Genomic DNA, 21,606 nt, shown 5'->3' with positions numbered 1-21,606 from the left:
AGAAAGACCCCCCACCCCCACCCCGTGCTCTATTTAAAATAGCAGTCCTCCAGGAGCGATGTCGTGCTCTTTATACGTTTCCAGGGAATGACTTAGCCGCCTCCGGCTTCCCGGGACACGCGCTGGGTCAGCCACTTGTTTTCTCTGTCTTTGGGGAAGGGAAGAGGCATCAGCACACGGGGAAGGGGACGAGGTGCCGCGCCTTGCTCAGCAGACCGGCCTGGGGGCGGGGGAGGGGCTTTCTCCTGCCTCCTGTTCCGCCCGCGCGCCCTCCCCCTGCCCTGCGTGCCCCGAAGCCCACACCCATCGCTGCTCTCCGTGTGCGGCGTGTACATCGGGCTTCGCCCCGACTCAGAGGGTGCGGATTTGACCCGTGGTTTATTTAAACCAGGCTTGCTCACAGCCAGCCTCGGGACTCGGCTCACGCCTGTACACACACACACACACACACACACACACACACACAAGCTCTCTCTCTGCACACGTCTGTATGTCTCTCTCTATATATATAGAACACATACACACACACAAGCTCTCTGCACACGTCTATATATGTCTCTATATTTATATAACACACATACACACAAGCTCTCTACACACGTCTATATGTCTCTCTATATTTATATAACACATACACACACACACAGTCTCTCTCTACATACATCTATATGTGTCTCTCTGTATATTTATATAACATATATATACACACACACACAATCTCAGTACACAAATCTATATGTCTCTGTATTTATATAACATATATGTACACACACACACAATCTTTCTCTCTACACACGTCTATATGTCTCTATATTTATATAACATATGTACATACACACACATAGTCTCTCTAGCCACGCCTATATATGTCTCTATATTTATATAACATACACACACACACGCAGTGTTTCTCTACACACGTCTATATGTGTCTCTCTCTGTATTTATATAACATGTACATACACACACACACAATCTCTCTCTCTACACACGTCTATATGTGTCTCTCTCTATATTTATATAACATACACACACATTTTAATTGTATTTGTATTAGTAAAACAGCTGCTTTTTGCCGGATGGTGCATGGCACTGGGGAACTGTAGTGAACGGGACAGACACTGGGTCCCTCCTCCCCAGGCTGAGACAGGAGCCTCCCTGTGAACTCCTGCAGCCACCCTCTCCCCCTGTGTCACTGCCCTTCACAGATCCCTGTGAATTACCTGTCTCGAATGCCCTCTCTTCGAGGGGAGAAACTGGATCAGCTGCGACCTCTGGAATCCCAGCACCCAGCCTGGCCCGGGCTGGTCCTTGGGGAAAGGCAGTAGACTTGAACAGGGTTAGAGGGAAGAGGGGGGTGAGCCTCCTTGTCTGCCTGCTTGGGGGCCAGTGTGCGCTAACCACCCCCGAAGTCGGCCCTCTTGGGGGACAGATGGTCCATTCCTGCCCGGTCCCCGCTGTCCTGCTGGGACAGCGTCGAGAGGCCTCTTCATAAACTGGGAGGGGGTTTGCCTGGTGGAGGAGAGGTGTGAGTGCAGGGCTGACACCCCAGGAAGCTCCAGGCCAGAAACAGATGCTCTAAGGCAGCTGCACATTGACCTCGAATTCCGAGTGTTTCTGTTACAGGTGGGAGTCAACCATAGTCCTTACTTACGTATGAGTTTAACTTCTTAAAAGACACATCCTAGCTGGGGAACAAGGCCCTCAGCACACAAGGAGCGTGCAGAAGCTTCCAGGGTGAAGTCGGACATTCCTCTCTGTCCTTGTGCTCGGCCTCCTCCCCTCCCCCATGGCCCTTCCCTGACCCCCACCGTTGTAGCAAGGCCAAGGGACCTCCAGCTGCAGCCGGAGGGGCTCAGCCCCCCTTAGGGAAAGGAGTGGGGCTGAGATCATCCTCATCCAGTGCTCGAGGGACGCCAAGGGGCCGTGAGAGCAGAGGATACAGGAGGACTTGGCTGGGTGACTCAGAACTGACGTCCAGCGGGGGGTGTTACTGGCGCTTCTGAAGTTCCCACCTCAACCCGAGCCTGTGTCTTTTGAATGACTCGTCCCGGGCCCCGTAGTAGTCCCGTGATGTCTGCTCTTTAAGCTCCCACTGAGGGCACTTCCTGTGCTCCAGGCACCATGCGGGGTGCATCTCCGTAAATCCTCACAACAGCCCCAGCAGGTAGGGGGTTCTGTTACGACTGCTATGTTACAGGTGGGCAGACGGAGGCTCAGAGACACGTGGCTACTGAGTGGCAGGGCCGGGGTTTGAAGCAGGTCCAGCTTGGCTACCGAACCTGGTTCTGAGCTTCTCCACTGGCTGCAGGGAGCCGGGTTCCCCTTTCCCCCCATGCCATGGGGTACCGCCTACATCACTGGCCTCTCAAGTCCAAGAAAGACATGAGTAAAGAAATTGTGTCACCTGTGACCATGACCAGGCGTGATCACAGGATGCAGGAAGGGACCGGTGGCTGAGTACCGAGTTCATCAGTGCTGAGAGCTTGGCCAGCTCTCTGGCTTTATTTTCCAGTGGAAAGACTCAGTAGATCTCTGTGCCGACTGAGCAATTTTAGTGCCTTGCCAGTGTGATTGGACATTTGTCCGGAGTTGTACTGTCCTATTTTTACTGGAAATTGGTGGGAAGGAGGTAGTGAGATTGGTCTGGCTTTGGTTACCAACTCTGTCTACAAAATACGGTCGATCCGAGTTATTTGCAGATTCCATGTTTGTGAGTTTGCTTCCTCGCTGAGATTTATTTGTAACCCCAAGATTGATACTCATGGTCATTTGTGAACACATGCAGAGCAGCAAAATATTTGAGTCACCTGACGAGCGTGCTCCCAGCTGAAGTGGAGCAAGGTGACCTCTGGCTTCTTGCCACAGCTCTCGTATTACGAAAAGTGTCCTTTCACAGTATATTTAGTGCCGTGCTTTTTGTGATTTTGTGCATTTTGTTGATGATTTTGCTGTTTAAAATAGCCTCCAAGCACAGTGCTGAAGTGCTGTCCAGTGTTCCAAAGTGCAAGAAGGCTGTGATGTGCCTGATGTAGAAAATACTTGTGTTAGATAAGCTTCGTTTGGGTGTGAGTTATAGTGCTGTCTACTGTAAATTCAGTGTTAAGGAATCAATTATATATTAAATAAGATGTTTTAAAATAGAAACTCACATAAAGCAAGATTATGTTTTGATCGGTTGACAAAAATATTGGGACCAGTGGCTTGCAGGAACCTAACCCTAGATTTCCTGTAGGAGCAGTGGTTTCGTGTCTGCTCATTCAGTGTCCAGGGTGACTTTATAGAACATAGTTATTGTGAATAAAGAGAATCAACCGTACTTAACCTTGCTGCTCTGTGGGAGTGACTAAGAAGGACATTCTGGGTGTGTGGTGGTGGCTTTTTAGACCTCAGAAATGACCCTGCCTCCCCACCCCATCTGTCTTAGTCTGTTCCTGCTGCTATAACAAAATACCACAGGCTGGGTGGCTTATACGCAGCAGAAATTATTGCTCACAGCTCTGGAGGCTGGAAGTCCATGATTAGGGTGCCAGCATGGTCGAGTGGAGGCCCTCTTCCTGGCTGCACACTTCTCCTTGTGCGCTTACGTGATGGAAAGGTCTGGAGAGCTCTGCAGGGTCTCTTTTATAAAGTCAGTAATCCCATCATGAGGGCTCCAGCCTCATGATGTAATCACCTGCTGAAGGCCCCACCTCCTAATACCATCGCCTTGGGCACTGGGACTTCCACATAGGAATTTGGGGGGACACAAACATTCAGATCATAGCATCACCCAAGGATCCCCCCTCTACTTCCTGTTCAGAGCAGGGACAGGAGAGGCAGGGGGAGAGGTGAGGAGAGACGGGGAAGGAACAAACCTGGGCAGAGGGCAGCCTTTAACATCCTCTAGAGGTTTGCTGTCCCGCAGAAGCAGGGTTGGTACCTTAAATTAAAAAATTAATTTAAATTAAAATAGAAATATGTTAAAAAATTATTAAAACAAGAAAAGTGGGGCTGGAGCATTTTCTTTAAGCCACCAGAGAGAAAGCAGAGCAGGACTCTCTCCCTCCTTTCTGCCGCTACTAATTCTTTGGTGCTGATCCTTCCCTTTCAACCCTCTTTCTGAGCAAGAACAAAGAGGGAAGCCACCCCCGTCCCTGCAGCAATTCTCAAATAAAATGAAAGGGATTTTGACACTCCCCTTCTCTCCAGTTAAAGCCACTGGACGACGTCAAACTTGCTCCTTCCTCGGGGAACAGCCCCTGAACCCCCTGTAAATGGTTGAGCTTCCCTTTGGCTTTTGACATCCCCGGATGGCACAGAAAGCCGAGCCCAGACCCTCTAGAACATTCTACAAATGACTAGATTGCCCGTGGCCACTTGTACTCCCATCTGTTCAATATTTTCTACTTTTTTTATAAAGCAGCAGAATTGTTTTTCAATTGGAACCTTCCAGCTCTACTACCATTTGTTAAACAGAGTAAAACGGGGCACCCTGGTCACATCTGGGAACCTTCGGTGCTTTTCCTGTAGTCAGGAATCCAGGCAGAGGAGTCTCTTGAGACCTTGAGGACGCCCGTGGACACAGCTGGAAAACTACTCACCTGACTCATGTCCATGGGGTCCAAGCGTTAGCATGCCTCAAAATAACCCACTTCCAGCCCAGATTGCTTCCCCATCCCCAGAGTGTCTGATTCAGGAGGTCTGAGGAGGCACCCAGGGTTTTGCCTTTTTTAACAAGTTCCCGGATGCTGCTGCTACTGCTGGTCTGGGGTCCACACTTGGAGAACCACTGGGTAAAGCAACGTGTCCAGATGCTCTTCTCACCTGTCTGGCTGTTAATGGCTCCTCAGGGTAGGAAACACCTGACCCAGCAGCTGGCGGCTGAACTTTCTAATCTCTGCCTTTGGATCAAAGAGCCAGGAGTAGGGGGTAGCCCCTGCTCAGCGCGATCGTCTCACTGGAGTTTCCAAATTCAGAATTTTCCAAAGTTGAAAGCACAGGGAATTCATACTGACTTACAGCTTCTGTTTTTCCTCTTGCTCCAAATCATGTGGTTTCTTTTGGTTTCATCTGTTGGCACAATAAGGTTTTTTTTGTCTTTCTGCTATGGGTGTGCGTGGGTGGGTTCAACTGCTTCAGAAAGTTTAGCTGAACCTTTATTTAAGCAAGCGCCTTGTTAAAAACTGAGGGATAAAGTGGGGGCACTGTTGTTTTAACTTAGAAAAGGGATGACCTGAAAGCCTTCTCTGAATAACCGAATTCCTTTGTACCATTTAAAAGGTACATGTTGAATGCAGGTACATGCTCATGAAACAGAGTTACGTAACCAGTATCTAGCAGGCTGAGTCAGTTGGGATGCACCTATATATTTGTTCAGAACCTTTGGGTTTCCAGTGTCCAGCTGGCTACTATTAGGTTGAAGCACGTGAATCGCCACATTGGCATTTGTCAAAATATTGACAGCTTTGTACGGTTCAAACTAGCACAGGGTTTTGTTCTTGGCTTGGTTTTTCATGGTTCTGGAGCTGCTTTATGTAGTAAGTAGGTTTTGACTTTCTGAATAAATAGTTAAATCTTGGATATCTGAGATCAGTTTCCTTTTGTCCTCAGTATCCTCAGCTCTGCATTCTCTGTTACCAAGGACCGTCAAGGCACGCAAGGAATCTTGCACCTGGGAAGAGGATGCAAGGAACTGGGAAAGACAGTGGTGGGAATTAATGTGCCGGATGATCCAACCCAGATCAAAGCCTCTTGTAGTTTTGGGATGGTATTTATGACTTTTCCTTTAGTTAATATTTTCCTTCCTGATTAAGTTTTGCTTCTGCCAAGCTTAAAAGTAACTGCTGTCCTCTGAGCACAGACGCGCTCTGTGAAAAGGGTATGAATGTGCTGGGAAGGAACCGACAAGCCTGTTCAGGGTTAACTGTGCAGAGCCAGCCTACGGCCAGACATCTGAAGGTCGGTGGCGTTTATACTGTCATGTGGGCTGCTCTTCACAGGCTGGAATATCTCCCTCGCGACAGAGATCACTTGATGTGCCTGCCTTGAAGTTTCCAGCCAATTTGCAAGCCTCTCTGGGCACTTTCTGATTTTGGCTTTGTTGCTTCTCAGGGGCTGTGTCTCGGAGGAGGGTGATGCAGGATCTCCCATCTTGGAGACTCCTCTTATCAAACCCCAGGCCTCGGTTGGACTGATTGTCCTGTGCTCCTGTCGACCGACCGTAGCTCTCCAAACCAGCAATTTCAAAGCGCTTTTCTTTCTCTGGCTTGCATCTCACTTTCAGCCTGAGCGGAGTCTTTGGCCTTAGCTCTTGCCCTATTACGTGATCGTGTGCACTTGGGGATTCAGGAAGAAAAAAATCAAGGGGGCCTGTGAGGAAGGGCTATTGTGTTAATACCTTCCAGATGGTGATATGAAATGGGAGATAAGATGCTCTCGCCCATCTGGCCCGACAGGACGTGATATGCTCGGCTTGTATCTTGGGGGCCGTTATCACACTCCCATGACAGCCAGGGTCACTCTGGTGTTTGTCCTTAGACAGGGGCTTAATTTGGCAACTCTCTCCGTCTCTGAAATGAAACCTGCTATCAGTTCAGTGGGGGATCCGCCAAGAAGGACTCAAAAGCCCTGAACAGGGTGTCAAGAGACAACAGCTGGTGACGGCATCTCACTACAGCTGGGCTTGGAGGACTGTCGGGCTGAGTGCCAGCCCTGAAGCAACATGCTCTGTATTTCTCAGGTCTCGTGTGGGTGGCGACTGCATCCAGACGGTTAATGGGACCAGTTGTTGTTAGTGACGACCTTGGTGAGGTACTGAATCAGGGATGGCAAACTCTGACCCGTTAGTAGTGGTTCCTTAGGGATCTGTGTTGAGAAGGATTCAGAGGTCTTGTCCAGCTGGGCCTCGCAGGAAAGAATGCCTTGATCGACATGCCATTTCTGTCTGCTGAAAGTATGGTGAGTTTATTTGCCCTTTTTTTTTGGTCAACTCTTCCCTTAAAAAATAAAAGGCTTAAATTAAATCAACATTTCCTTCATCTTCCAAAAATACAAATACTTTACGTGAATTTGAATTCAGCTTCTTTGTTATTCCATAGGAGACATTGATTAACTCCTTACATGGGAAAAGGAATTAGTGGACTTGTACAACTGGAAGGGTCTTTGCAGCCCTATTCCTGGCCCATTTTATAGGGGAGGAGATCAAGGGCAAGTGAATGTATGTGCCTTGCAGAAGCCAACTGAGGGGAATTCCTTGGTGGTCCAGTGGTTAGGACTCCGCGCTTCCAGTGCCGGGGGCACGGGTTCGATCTCTGGTTGGGAAACTAAGATCCTACATGCCACGTGGCATGGCCAAAAAGAAAAAAAAGAAGCCAACTGAGAATGCAGATGTGGACCCCATCTCAGGGCTCTGCCCCGCTCTGTGCTGGGCTTGACAGCTGCTCACGGGTTCCCGCTGAGGGCTGGGAGTGGTACTGGGCATTGGAAAGGGCCCGACTCCCTGAGAATAACTTCTCTAAGACAAGTCACTGCTGCTCACGGGAGACTTGAGTGGACAGGAGCTGGCAAGGGAGGCCGACCTGGTTATCTGCTCCAGCAACAAGGCCCTCTGGCAGCTCAGGGGGCCTTGGAGGGGCCCTATGGAAGCTTCCCCTCGGTGTCTGGAACCAGGGCTGACTTCATGGGCGTGCGACCTGGGCAGTCGCCCAGGGCCCCGTGCTCAGAAGGGCCCCATGCTCGGTTCAGCACGCTGCTGTCGTCACCCTCCTGAAATTCTTATACTTCAGGCACACGGGGCCTTGTGTTTTCACTTTGCTTTCATTTGCATTCTTGCCGCTTATGTTGCTGGTCCCACCTCAAGACGGTTGGACTCTGAGATTCCAAGAAGATAGAACAGTTGTCCACTCTCTGTGGCCTGCGTGTTTGGGAGGCCAGGGGACGGGAGGGAAGGAGCTGCCATGTGTTGCGCACTTGTTCCGGGCCAGGCCCTGTGCTGGGGGCTGGAGAGACCACAGTGGCTGATTCTCTAGTAGGAGAAGAGGACGTGTTAGCAGAAAACAACAGCATATGCAGAAGCCAGGCCCCGTCCAGCCTGGCAATGCAGGGTGGGCATCGTTACCCCTGACGGGGATGGGGAGAGCTTCCTTGTTTGGGTGACACTGCAGGATGATTATGGGGCGGGCTAGGAGGGGGCCTGAGAGAGGTAGGCGGGGATTCAGGGGCAGGGTCTGCTTGAGCAAAGACACAGAGGCAAGAAACTGCCAGGAGCCCTTGGAGACTGGCTTGGTGGGGTCAGGGCAACAGGAGGACAAACCCGGGAGGGGACACAGCTGGGCTGCGGGAGCCCCAGCTTGCGAGGCCCGGGAGTTTCACCTGTATTCCATCAGGTGTGAGGCGTGGAAAGTGGGGGAGGGCTTCAAGCAATGAAAGGACCTGATCAGGGCTGCCCTGGTGGCGCAGTGGTTGAGAGTCCGCCTGCCAATGCAGGGGACACAGGTTTGTGCCCCGGTCCGGTAAGATCCCAGATACCGCGGAGCGGCTGGGCCCGTGAGCCATGGCCGCTGAGCCTGCGCGTCCGGAGCCTGTGCTCCGCAACGGGAGAGGCCACAGCGGTGAGAGGCCCGCGTATCGCAAAAAAAAAAAAAAAAAAAAAGAAAGGACCTGATCAGAGCTCGAGTTGGGACATTCTGGTGTGTGTGTGTGTTGGGGGATGGATGTGCAGGAGCCCTGCTCAGAGAAGCTGCAGGCCTGGACCAGCAGGACAAAGGAGACAGATTCTGGAAGGACAAGGGATGTGACTCAGCACGGAGGGGCGATGATGGGGCGAGAGAACAAGAGAGTCAAGGACAGTCTCAACTTCTGGTCCAGGGCCTGGACAGCTGGTGGGGCCACTAGCCAAGCTGGGGAGAAATTTGGGGGAGGAGGAGGGTTAGGAGGGGACAGCGGGAGTTCTGTGGGGCCGGGAGGCATCTGTAGGTGCCCGTGTGTCGGAGCTTTGGTCGTGAGTCACTGAAGCTTTCCCTGTTGGGGCCTGACCTCCCGGCCTCTGGGGTTGGGGCAGGCTGCAGACCAGGAGGGAGGGGCGCCATCATTCTTAAAAGAGCTGTTGAGTCATTTGTTTGGTGCCTTTAGCTGATGGGAACAGGCCAGTGCCGGAAGGGTGTGGCCCTGGTGGTCTGGGTGCCAACCAAGTGAAGGGTGGACGGGGCAGGCATCCGGTCTCCGGGCTGAAGAGCTGAGGGGACCACAGGGTGTTCTCAGGGGTGGGGGGATGCGGTCAGCCTCGAGGCATCCTCATCGCAGTGTGGCTGTCACTGTGCTTCCCCATGGGGTTGGCCTTGTTCTGAGGCCACAGCCTCTCCCCGCCGCCAGGGTTTTCAAAGACAGAAACCTTTCCTTGCCCTTTGGTGGAGTTGTAAAGTACAGAACTACGAACTGTGTCACCTATTCTGTTTGCATTAAATTAAATAAAATCTTCAGGGGGTGTGCAGAGGAAGGGGCTCGGCCAGTGTAATTTCTTTCGAAAGCAAATTTTAGACTAAAGGCTTGAGTTTGTAAATGGTCTGTTCACTGCTTATGGATAAGAATAAATGTAGCTTTCCAGAGTGTGAAAATGGCTTCCTTAAGGAGCTTAACAGCGCCCCCCCCATAGTTTTCATTATTCGTTTGAGTCACCTCTTTATGAAGAAAGTTATTTCAGCCACTGTCCATGTTGGTACAAACAACAGTTTGAACAGCCAAGGCATCGTGCCATCTGTAAACCCACTTCGCACTTTTGCCGGTCCTGCCCACGAGCTCATTGTAATTTTTGTTCACGGGTGGATTGCCTTGCTCTGGGCTTAGCCAGGATCATTATTCTCTGCTCTGTTTTGCTCCTAGTTTCCATGAGGCCCAGGGGAGAAGGTCACGTGGTTCCAGCTATGTCTCTGCCCCCTGAACCCGGTTGGGTCGTAGCCATTCGGGACTCCCCCCACCCCGCCCCCGGCTCTCCCTCTGCCTGTCCGAGTGCCCACTGTGGGCGGCCTGGCTGGATGTTGGGCTGCTGGGGTGAATCTGAGAGATGAAGCCCCTGTCCTCAGGGAGTTCGGTCTCCCTCGTGGTCTTCAAGTCCCAGGTGACGGGAGTCACCGAGGAGGAGCTGGGGGCTTCCGGGTGTGTGCTAGGGGGTCCGTTAGGAGGTGGACATGGAGCTGGACCCCAGCTTCGACCTCTGGTTGGGTTTCAGGCTCTCGGTGTTCAGAGCCTGGGTTCCCATCCTGGCTCCCCCGCCAGCTCGCTCTGTGACCTCGCCTCTCCGAGCCTCGGCTTTGATCCCTGTAAAGTGAGGGTGATGACACCTGACTCAAAGGCTGTTGTGGCGCTTCCCGAGGTCACGTATGTGAAGCACTTAACACAGGCCCGGGCTCACAGGCTCAGGCACCTAGGACAGAGCCACCCCGGACACTGGCACCAGCAGGGGCGGAATAGTGAAGGCCAAGCCAGGACGCAGGCAGCGGAGGAATTGCTGGCCCGGGGACGAGGGAGGCTTCCGAGGCCAGGACACAGCAGGGGCAGCCAGTCCGTGGGAACCCGGGGAGGGGGGCCCGGCTGGTCAGAGCAGAGCAGGTGAGGGTGAGGACGGTGGGGCGAGGCGCGGGGCAGAGGCCTGGCCCTGCAGGACCTGCCGAGAGCTGCGACGGGGATTTGGGGCTAGACTGCAAGTTCTTTCGCTGTACTGGGTGCGCGGTGCCCGTGGCAGCCGCCCTCCAGGCCGGGAAGCCAGCCTCGCAGGGGACGTGGAGGAGGTGGAGATTAGCAGGACGCCCTTGACACGGGTTGGAAACCCGAACGTCCTGCCTTCCTGCAGTGCGGGAGCTGCCGGCAGGAGCTCACGCCCACAGGGAAGCAATGAGTCCCCAGCACGAGGCTGTGAAACTCGTCACCCCAGCCTCGACCTCTGGCCGGGTTTCAGGCTCTCGGCACTGAGCCACACAGTGTGGACAGCAGTGCGGACAGCCGGAGAGGCTGGGAGGGCTAACCCGCCCTGGAAGTCTGTGGACGGCATCGCTAGTCTTGCTTTTGCCAAAGGGGAAGATCAGAACCTCTTTTGAGCACCGAGCCTGGTGCCTTTTGGCTCCAAGGGTGTGTCTGGAGGTGGCTGTCCTTCCTGCCTTCCCTCTTTTTTTTTTTTTTTTTTTTGCGGTACGCGGACCCCTCACTGTTGCGGCCTCTCCCGTTGCGGAGCACAGGCTCCGGACGCGCAGGCCCAGCGGGCCATGGCTCACGGGCCCAGCCGCTCCGCGGCACGCGGGATCCTCCTGGACCGGGGCACGAACCCGCGTCCCCTGCATCGGCAGGCGGACTCCCAACCACGGCGCCACCAGGGAAGCCCCTGCTGCCTTCCCTCCTGCTGGGGCCCACCCTGCACTCCCAGCCTTTCCCTGGATGTCCAGCAGGGGGCACTCACCCATTAAACCAGGGACAGGGCTGTGCTCTGGGAATCCTTCCCCAGGGAAGAGGGATCCCGGGAAGTTCCTGGTGCAGGTTCCTTGGTTACACATCAGCCTCTTCACCTTGACTTTTCTCAGCCTCAGAGTTCTGCGCCAAATCCTGGGGAGTTTGCAAAATTGTATTTTAGTTTTCAACTCCCAGAGTTTCACTGCTTATTAAAAAGTGATGAGAAACGATCATATGAAAGTCCCTTCCCCCAAACAAAACTCCAACAAGACAACTCAGAGTGTTCTGACACCCGAGCTGCCTGCAGCCTGGGTTCTGCTGCAGCCTAAGGAGGGGGTGGAATTCACAGCCTGGCCTGGGGGCTGCTGCACTGGAAGGTGCACCCCGACTGTGTCTACGCAGAGGCCTGGGGAACCCGGTGGGGAGCCTGGGGCAGCAGTGTGCTGGGTCTTTAAATACCCAACGCCATGTGTGTGAGTGGATCGGGAGGGGTGAGCGGGCCTGATGAATGTGCCATAAAGGAGCCGAGTTCCGCTGGGAATAATTCTCCCTTTGTGTCCCCAGCACCCACCCAGCTGCTGCCCGTGCGGATCTCACTCCCCCGGCCTCAGAACACACATCTTTGCCTTCCGCCCCAGCTGGTGACGGCCACGCATCTTTGCCTTCCACCCCAGCTGGTGATGGAGTCGAAGCTTCCATTCCCTCCTGCCAAGGTCTAGCCAAGGACTTAAGCAGGTATTGTACAAAGCTCTCCTTCCAAGCTGCTGCCCCCAGAGAGGAGGGGCCTGGTGGTCTCCGCCCCTTAGGCCCTGGGGGAGCTGCATTTAGGATGGCGCCAAGAAGGCGTTGACACTTTGGACCCGTGATGCCATGTGTGATTGTTTGGGCTGTAGTTGATCTGAAGTTTATCCACGCTAGCAAGCTCTCCATGTAACAAAGGGGGCGTCCTGTGTGAGTATTGGTGTATTAATTGGCGTTCTCCAGAGAAACAGAACCAGTGGGATATATATACACATATACAGGCATAACTTGTTTCATTGCGCTTTGCAGATGTTGAGTTTTTTACAAATTGAAGGCTTGTGGCAACGCTGAATTGAGCAAGTCTATTGGCTCCATTTTCCCGACATTTGTTCCTTTCGTGTCTCTGTGTCACATTTTGAGAATTCTCGCAATATTTCAGACTTTCTCATTAGTATATTTGTCATGGTTATCTGTGATCAGTGATCTTTGATGTTACTATTGCAAAAGGATTGACTCACTGAAGGCTCAGATGGCGGTTAGCATTTTTTAGTAATAAAGTATTTTTTAATTAAGGTATGTACAATGGTTTCTTTAGACATAATACTATTGCACACAATATTCTACAGTATAGTGTAAAAGTAACTTTTATATGCGTTGGGAGACCAAAAACTTCATGTGACTCACTTTATTGTGATATTCGCTTTATTGTGGTAGTCTGGAACCATACTTGTATTACCTCGGAGGTCTGCCTGTTTAGAGAGAAATTTATTTTAAGGAATTGGCTCATGAAAATGTGGAGACTGGCAAATCCAAAAACTGCAAGGCAGGCCAACAGGCTGGAGACCTGGGGACAAATTGATGTTGTAGCTGGAGTCCAAAGGCCGTCTGCTGGCAGAACTCCCTCTTCCTTGGGGGACCTCAGTCTTTGTCTCTTAAAGCCTTCAACTGATTGGGTGAGGCTCACCCACATTATGGTGGGGTAATCTGCTTTACTTAAAGTCTACTGATTTAAATGTTACTCTCATCTAAAAAAATACCTTCACAGTAACATCTACACTGACCAGATATCTGAGTACAATGGCCAAGACAACACTTAAAATTAATCATCACAGCAAGTATTCAGACCTCCTGTTTCTATGCAAACAGCTGGTTCTGATTAGAAACTATTCTGCTTAGCTATTAAGTCCTCTAAAGAGCATTTTCGGATAGTCTTTTCTTGTGGAGGGCTAAACACACCTGGGTGTGTTGAGAAGGGGAAGCCCGTGGCCTCAGAGAGTCCTGCTACTGGGGAGGCACAGAGGTGCCCAAAGCTAAGCTGAAGGAGAGAGTGAGAGTACAAGGGGTGGCCAATGCACTGATGATCACCTGCCAAGCCAGTGTCCAGAAGTAACAGAGGAATCAGGGGAGAGGAGGCTCGTTGTGTGCAGATGTGGTTCTAGAACACACAGTGATGAGGAGGTGGGGATGGAGCTGGACCTGAATCTCTCTTATCTGGATGATACTCCGTGGAGCAGACGCTCTTCCTTGCCCATTATCTCCTGAGGTCTACCTGCCTCTCTGTTGGTCCCTTGTCCCCGAGGGCTTCCTGGGGGAGGCAACTTCTAAGCTGAGAGCTGAAGGCTAAGTGGACTTAACTACACACGGGCAGGGGAGGGAACAGCATCTGCAGAAACCTTGAGGAAAGAGAAGGGAGCAAAACTAAAGAGGGATCTCATTGAGGCTGGGGCCTGCAGAGAAGGGAAGGGAGTAGCACAGTGGTCAGGGGCCGGTGGTTGGCACACCGTGACTCATGTTAAGGACTGGGAGCTTTATTTTTTTTTCTCGGTAGAATTTCTTTCGATTAATAGATTTCTTTTAAGAATAGTTTTAGACTTACCAAAAACATCGAGACAGTACTATCAGGAGTTCCCATTTACCCAAGCACACAGTTGCCCTATTATTAACATCGCAACAATAGCGTGGTTCACTTGATGCAATTCATGAACCAATATTTACACATTATTATGAACTAAAGTCCATAGTTTATTCCGATTTCCTTACTTTTTCCCTAATGTCCTTTTTCTGTCCCAGGATCCCATCCAAGATACGACATGGCATTTAGGCGCCTCTTGGCTGTGACTGTTTCTCAGACTCTCTTGTTCTTGATGACCTTGACAGTTTTGAGGAGGACTGTCAGGTACTTTGTCGAATGTCCCTTAGCTGGGATTCGTCTGATGTTTTTCTCATGATTAGAGTAGAGTTATGGGTTTGGGGAGGATGAGCACAGAGGTAAAGTGCCACTTTCATCACATCATATCAAGGGTACTTTATCAACGTGTTTTATGACTGTTCACATTGACCTTGATCGCTTGGCTGGGGTCGTGTTTGTCAGATTTCTCCACTGTCAAATTTCTCTTTTTTTCCCCTTTTCCATACTGTCCTCTTTGGAAGGAAGTCACTATGGGCACATCTCAGGACTGGGGAGTTGTGCCCCCTCTTTTAGGGGGAGTATCTACATAAATTTTTTGGAATTCTTTTGCATGGGAGATTTGTCTCTTCTCCTCCATTTATTAACTCATTCAATCATTTATTTATATCAATATGGACTCGTGGGTATCTATTGTATACTTTGAGTTCTAATACAGTACTACTTTATTTGGTTGCTCTGATTGTTCCAGCTTTTTGGCCATTGGGCCATTGGCTCCTAGGGCTTTATTTTAAGAAGGTCCAGAAGCCCTGAGGCAGGCAGAGATCTGAGCAGATTTGCATTTTTAAAAGATCTCTCCAGCTGCTTGGCAGGGCAGGAGTGGTTTCAGGACTGATCAGGGCCCCCATACCCTGAGGCTCCCTGTCCTGGCCCAGCGGACTGGACAGGACCAGGGACAGCTGTGGTCCCATTGCCCTAAGTACACCCTCAGCTGTGACTTCAGGGTGTTGCCAACTCCAGTGTCTCTCCATGGCTGCTTTTTTCAACGGGGCTGTGGCCTGGATCCAGGGATCCAAATAAATCCTGTCTTTTTCCCTTTGGCGGGTCCTTGGAAGTTTTCGAAGCAAGTTTCAAAAATGTACAAGTGAAAATTTAATTTCACTGAAATGGAAGTTGTTATGCGCCAGGTCTGGGCCAGAGTCTGAGGTCCCTGTTGGTCTCGTGATTTGGAGATACGTCCTCCATCAGTGCCCATCTCCAGCCAGACCTCTCTTGTTGGAACTGTTATGCCCTCTGTGTGTTTTCACCATGCCCAGGCGACGGCAGTGCCCCTGACATCTGTGGCTTTGTCTTCCCCTCTTTGGGCTTGGAGGGGAGAGCAGTGGGGCAGTGAGACCCGGTGTCTTAGCACAGAAAGCCCAGGGCACATCTTATTACAGAATCGACAGATGTTCTGTTCTTGCAAGCATGCTGGGTGACTTCCTGTAGCCTCCCCCTGCTTCTGATGGCTGCTGGGGAAATGATGACATAATCCCACATTTCCAGGGCAAATGGCTTTTCTCCCGGAGTTTTCCCACCCTCATCCCTCCCCCATGTCCACTGGTAATCATTAGGCCACAAGCCTTGGGGAGAACAGATGTGACTTTGAGAGAGTCCATGGGGAGGAGAGGGGGCTTCATTTCTCTGCTTCCCAACCCTGCCCGAAGCAGAGGGGTTGTCCTGGGAGGGACAGTGTCTACCAGGGTGGCAGGGCTCCGACAGGCCTTTCTTGTTCCTTCAGCACTGCCCACAGCCTTTGTGCTCAGCAGACACCCTGACCTACTAAAGCTGTTTGGAGAGCATTATGTGGCGATTAATTGAGCTTTAGGAGGCTGAAGCCAGGCAGGGAATCTGAAGATAAAGAATTTCCAGGAATGCAAGTCGAAAGCCCTCACTCTTGCCAAGGCAGCCACAGCTGACCAGAGGTTTTTGGACCTCGGGGGGCTTACGGCAAAGAGCCCGCTGTGTTGGCACGTGGGGCAGGCAGACGTGAACCTCAGCAAACATCAGAGCTGACCTCCTACGCTGCCTGCTGGGGATGGCGGTCCCTAAGGAATCGGTAACTTGGAAACCTGGCCAACGGCTGCCTGGACGACCCAGAAGGAATGAGACGGGGGAAGCAGCTGAACTTCTTGCAAGGAGGAGCTGGTTCTGTGTTGGTGCAGGAAGGCCGGGGGACAACACCCCTGAGACACACCACCCTGAATGCAGCCTGGGGTCTGGGGAGAGGCAGGTGGCCTGGGCTCACCACGGTTTCTGGTGGGATGTTCTGCCCACCGTGGGCAGCCCTCAAATGCTCCCGTCTCTCTGTCAGCACCTCTCCCAGACTTGAGAGCTTTTCCTGGCAGGAGAGGGAGTGAGGAGACCTTCTCCCTGGCCTCTAGGGTGGTACGCTTCTCCTGCCAGCTCAGGGGAGTGAACCCCTCGAGAAATACACATCCTCGCACACAGCTCAGGGGAGTGAACCCCTTGAGAAGTACCGCACATCCTCGCGCACAGAGCCAGGCCGTTTGCCCACTTACAGCTCAGTGGTTCATTTTGTAGGTGAGGTCAGGACCATCCTTGGGGTTGCTGATGCTGAGACTCTCTGGTGATGAGATGCTGCACTGAGCAGACGGAGGTCTGGTCTGGCCTCGTTCATTCGTTTACGAGAACCACATTTCATTTCGCTCACTCTCCTGCCTGTCACACCCACTTCTTGCAGGGCAGCCCTGGGCGCGGATATGTTGCTGAGCATCACGGTCCTGGCAGGACACGCAGAGGCCGTGTGACCTGGGCCTCCGGCTCTCGGTCAGTCTCATGAACAGGCACCAGTGTCTGGGGGCTGCTGAGCTTCCCAGTGTTTGCAGGCAGGCGTGTCTGGAAGCTCCACCTGGCTGGCTTCAGCCCCAGGAGCACAGCGAGGAAGCCCGTCACTCTGTTCTCCAAACACAGTTCAGTAAATGGTGGCTTCCTCAGTCTGGGCGGAGCCAGTACAGAGCAGGGGGGACCCATGATCGCAGCCCTCAAATTCTTTTTTTTAAAAATTTGTTTATTATTTTATATTTTTATTTTTGGCTGTGTTGGGTCTTCGTTGCTGTGCGCGAGCTTTCTCTATTTGCGGTGAGCGGGGGGCTACTTTTTGTTGCGGTGCGTGGGCTTCTCATTGTGGTGGCTTCTCTTGTTGCAGGGCATGGGCTCCAGGTGCGCGGGCTTCAGTAGTTGTGGCTCGCGAGCTCCAGAGCACAGGCTCAGAGGCTCAGTAGTTGTGGCGCATGGGCTCCGCAACATGTGGGATCTTCCCAGACCAGGGCTCGAACCCATGTCTCCTGCACTGGCAGGCGGATTCTTAACCACTGTGCCACCAGGGAAGTCCCAGCCCTCAAATTCTTTTTCCCATTTCTGGCGGGAGACAGAAGGAGAGTGGGCTGCCAGGCAGGGCTCCCCTGGCCCTGCTTATTGGGGTGCAGTTGGGAGACTCCTCCAAAGCTGGAAGGGATTCTGACCTGATCTGGGGTCCAGTGAGGAGCAGGGTGTGCATGGAACTTTGAGGGGCCAGTGAAGGCCTGGATGGAAGTGCCCAGCCCAGCTCTGGGGGCGTCAGAGGTGTCAGGGCAGCGTGAGGCCCAGGAGCCCGCCTTCCATTCCCAGTGGTGCCCTGGACCCCATGTTAGGTTGGCTGCCACTTCATAATTTTAGATTTTTTTTTTTTTTTTCTTTTTGCGGTACGCGGGCCTCTCACTGTTGTGGCCTCCCCCGTTGCGGAGCACAGGCTCTGGACGTGCAGGCTCAGCGGCCATGGCTCACGGGCCCAGCCGCTCCGCGGCATATGGGATCCTCCCAGACCGGGGCACGAACCCGCATCCCCTGCATCGGCAGGCGGACTCTCAACCACTGCGCCACCAGGGAGGCCCATAATTTTAGATTTTTGCATTTCAGGAGGGTCTCTGTGTCCCCGGCATTGGGCATTTCGTGGGGCATATGGGAGGCATGGCCTCAGCCCTCCAGGAACCGACCTGGCCCAAACCTCTGCTTTGTAAGGAGAAACTGGATGCTGGGGGTACTGGGGGGCGGCTACCCTAGTTTGAAGGGGTCAGAGAAGACCCCTCTGGAGGGCGATGTGGACCTCCCAGAAACCAGGGAGCCACACCTTGCTGTCCCCAATGCTAGGGGACCAGAGGCATGTTCCCAGGCTGGACAATTACTGCCCCAGGGAAATGTTGACATAAAGTAGGACCCCTTCATCTTTTTGTGCATTAATGGCTTAAAGAGATGCAAAAAAATGTGAATATACCATACACTTATTCTGCACGGAACTTTTATAAGTCACCAGCCTCTGAAAGCTGTCACGAGACCTGGTAATGTCTCTCGCACATTTTCTTAGGGTCAGCGGGATGCGGCAGGAATTGGGTCATTCTGCTGTCATGGCAAGATTGTCTTCCCATGGACAGATCAATTCCTAAAAAATCTGGGTATTTGGGAAAAATAATCCCTCTTCCTCAGGCACTAAGTTATAAGGTAATTGCATCCAGTGACGGTTAGGCAGGGTGCCTAGGGGGTTACATAGATAGGGCCTATGGGATGGTTATGAAAAGAAGGAAGTATATTTAGGGTTTGGTAGCACATGTGTGCACACACACATGCCCCCCCCCCACACACACACACACTCACACTCATTCATTCCCTGCCCTCAGATGTTATGCTAATTATCTATCAGTAGATGCGCATGGTTGCTATTTCTGGCCCAGCTGTTCTGGATTTCTATTCTATCACAGAGCCTTGAGTCAGCAGTTCTGGGACTCAGCGCCTGGTTTTCACCGCTCCACTCATAAGTGGGACAGCCCCGTGTCAGGCTCTGTGTCACTGCTAGTCAGGCATGGGAAGACATTTACTCCAGACCAGCTGACAACCGGCCACCTTCCTGAACTGGCCTCTGCTCTGGGGCAGCGGATGTCACAAGGACCCAACGAAGGAAGGGCCACGAGTTTTAGAGCTTCTGCATGTACTCTTTTGCATTTTCATCTTGGAAGCATTTCCACACTGAACGGACACTTTGGGGCCACTACGGAGAGCCCTCTCTCAGTCCAGATGGGTGGAACCTGCAGTTCTCAACCTGTTTCTCCAGTCTGGCTTCAGAAACCAGCTTTACTGTCCATTTTGACAGCTGGGAGATTCCATCTCTGTTTACACTTGAATGTTCTCTTTAAAAGGCCTCTTATTCCTGGTACAAAGTAACCTCTAAAACCAGTAGGCTAAAGCTCTAGAGGAGCTCAATAGATTAACACAACAGTCAAATCAAATACAGTATTTTAGCTCTTTTAACAAAGACTGAAATGTTTTTATAGTGCTTTTGCAATTTTCTGTTCTTCTTGGAAACAGTTCTCCGAGAGGAAAGATGGATTTCACTGGTTATGTTTTTGACCCCAGTCAATCGGTTCTGTCTTCCCAGGTTTGAATGAAACTTGACTATTTCTTAGTAGAAACTTGAACTCTGGAGGTCGGTGTTTTATTTGGCCAAATGTCTCCCTGTTTGGTTTTGCCTATGATCTTAAACCTTGTTGATAAAAGTAGTTACAGTAAGGGGTGCAGATTATCTAAAGAAAATTGTTCCTTGAGAAAGGCCACTTAAAATGAATCCACTTGTTGAATCAAACTTTTACGGTAATAGTGGGAAAAATGTTTAATTGGGACTTGATCTTGAAAAAAGAAATGAAAAAATTATGAGAATGATTAATATTTAACAAAATGTGGACTTTAATGATAACCATATGTTCATGCTTAGCATGAACAAAGAATTTTGGCTATGTTTTTCTGGCAGATTTTCAGACTTGCATATTCTTCACTTCACACTTGACTCCTGCAGCTCAAGTACACAGTCACTTTAACATAAACGCTTCAACAGTTTCCTGAAGGGCTCTCTCGCTTCTTTGATGTCCTCTCTTCGAAGCTACCTTCTTCCTCATCTTTGTGAGTTTCTCCTCTTCAGTTGTTCACAGATCACCATTTCTTCAACAGCTTTGGGTGGCTTTTGAGCAATTCCTCAGGATCAGATTCACTCACTTCATGGTGTCCTGCAGCTTCTGCTAGGTTTGCAGTTTCCTTTGCAGTTGGTGGTGGTGTATATTTCCCCACAATCAACGAGAGACAACTGGCAAGAACTTGTGAAGCCAGGAGGAGTATTTGAGGGACAACTGAGTCCAGAAGTGGTTGCTTGGTTGATGAACATCTTCCAAGGCTGACCTTTGCTTCCCCTTATTGTTACCTTGTTACTGTGGGAGCATGGATGGGAGGGGACCCTCTCTGCAGGATGGGGCAACTAGAAATAGATCCCCCAGGAACTTCTGATTTTACTGATTGCTAGAGGAGCTAAGTAGGGGCTGATACACTTGCTGAAGTTGCCATATGAAATTGAATGTTGTCTTGGTGGAAGGATATTGTTGAAGGCATTATCCACCATATACCCTGTTTCCTGATGGAGAACCCATAGGAAAGAACATGTTGAGAATGTCAGTCAGGCAAAAAGCTGCTTATCCATGGAATGGCCTTTTTAAAAAAAAATCTGCTGGGTTTTATGAATTGTGTAACTGAAAATGATTGTTTCCCTTTTCGCTTTGGCTGCTGGGAAACGTAGAGCCAAACCTGCAGCTTACTCCAACCAGGGCTTAGGTAAGTACTTTCGGGATAACCTCAGTCCCTCAGGCTTTTAGCCATCTTTTCTTTCAAGATTCTTTTGCTGTCTTGAATTGCAAGCTTGAGTCCTTTTTGAGATTAGGTAGGATATATTTTCTAAAATGTTATCTCAAAAGTGTCTTCTACCATTTCCATCTCAAAAGAGCTGAATTTGTTTGGTAAAGAAAGAAGGATTTTAAGGATCTTATTTAGTCTTCTGGGATGTGGTGTTCGTGTTACTGATTTCCTTTGCACATGTGATGAGACTTCTCAACTCAATGCTATCCTCACTCTTGCATAGCCCTGGGTTTTAGGGTTAGCCTGCTTTCCTTCCTTCTTGTAGGAATCAAAGATTAAAAATGTATCCTGAATCCTTAATTTTAAAATAAAAGTAAGTCTTATCGCTCTCTCTTTTTAAAAATATTTATTTTATTTATTTATGTTTTGGCTGTGTTGGGTCTCAGTTGTGGTGCGCGGCCTTCTCTCTAGCTGTGGTGCGCGGGCTCCAGAGCACATGGGCTCTGTAGTTGTGGCGTGCGGGCTCAGTAGTTGCGGCGCTCGGGCTTATTTGCCCTGGAGCATGTGGGATCTTAGTTACTGGACCAGGGATTGAACTGACGTCCCCTGCATTGCAAGATGGATTCTTAACCACTGGACCACCAGGGAAGTCCCCCTTATCTCGCTTTACTGGTTTCTTTTCTAGTACATTTTGGGTTGCCTTCCTGGGTCTAACAGTAAAATCCTCAACCTTCACCTTCTATCCTAAAAGAATTGAAAGGAATTTTTTTCCCCATGAAGAGTAGCCTTTGGGGTGGTCCTTGCTTGCAAGGAACTTTGAAAGATCTCAGGTGTACCTA

General features: G+C 50.9%; 1 protein-coding gene across 1 annotated transcript in view; it reads left to right on the top strand.

Annotated features, from left to right (window-relative positions):
* The window catches only part of TACC2 (transforming acidic coiled-coil containing protein 2), a 181,545-nt gene that overhangs the window by 77,344 nt on the left and 82,595 nt on the right, over positions 1–21,606 (top strand). The window contains exon 8 of the mRNA XM_060098683.1: positions 11,980–12,150. Coding sequence (XP_059954666.1) covers positions 11,980–12,150 — 171 coding nt within the window. The remainder of the gene's footprint in view (positions 1–11,979; positions 12,151–21,606) is intronic.

This window comes from Mesoplodon densirostris, chromosome 1, assembly GCF_025265405.1.
Source record: "Mesoplodon densirostris isolate mMesDen1 chromosome 1, mMesDen1 primary haplotype, whole genome shotgun sequence".
Classification (NCBI taxonomy): Eukaryota; Metazoa; Chordata; class Mammalia; order Artiodactyla; family Ziphiidae; genus Mesoplodon; species Mesoplodon densirostris.
Note: the sequence above shows the minus strand (reverse complement) of the source record. Positions and strands in the feature narration are given on the sequence as shown.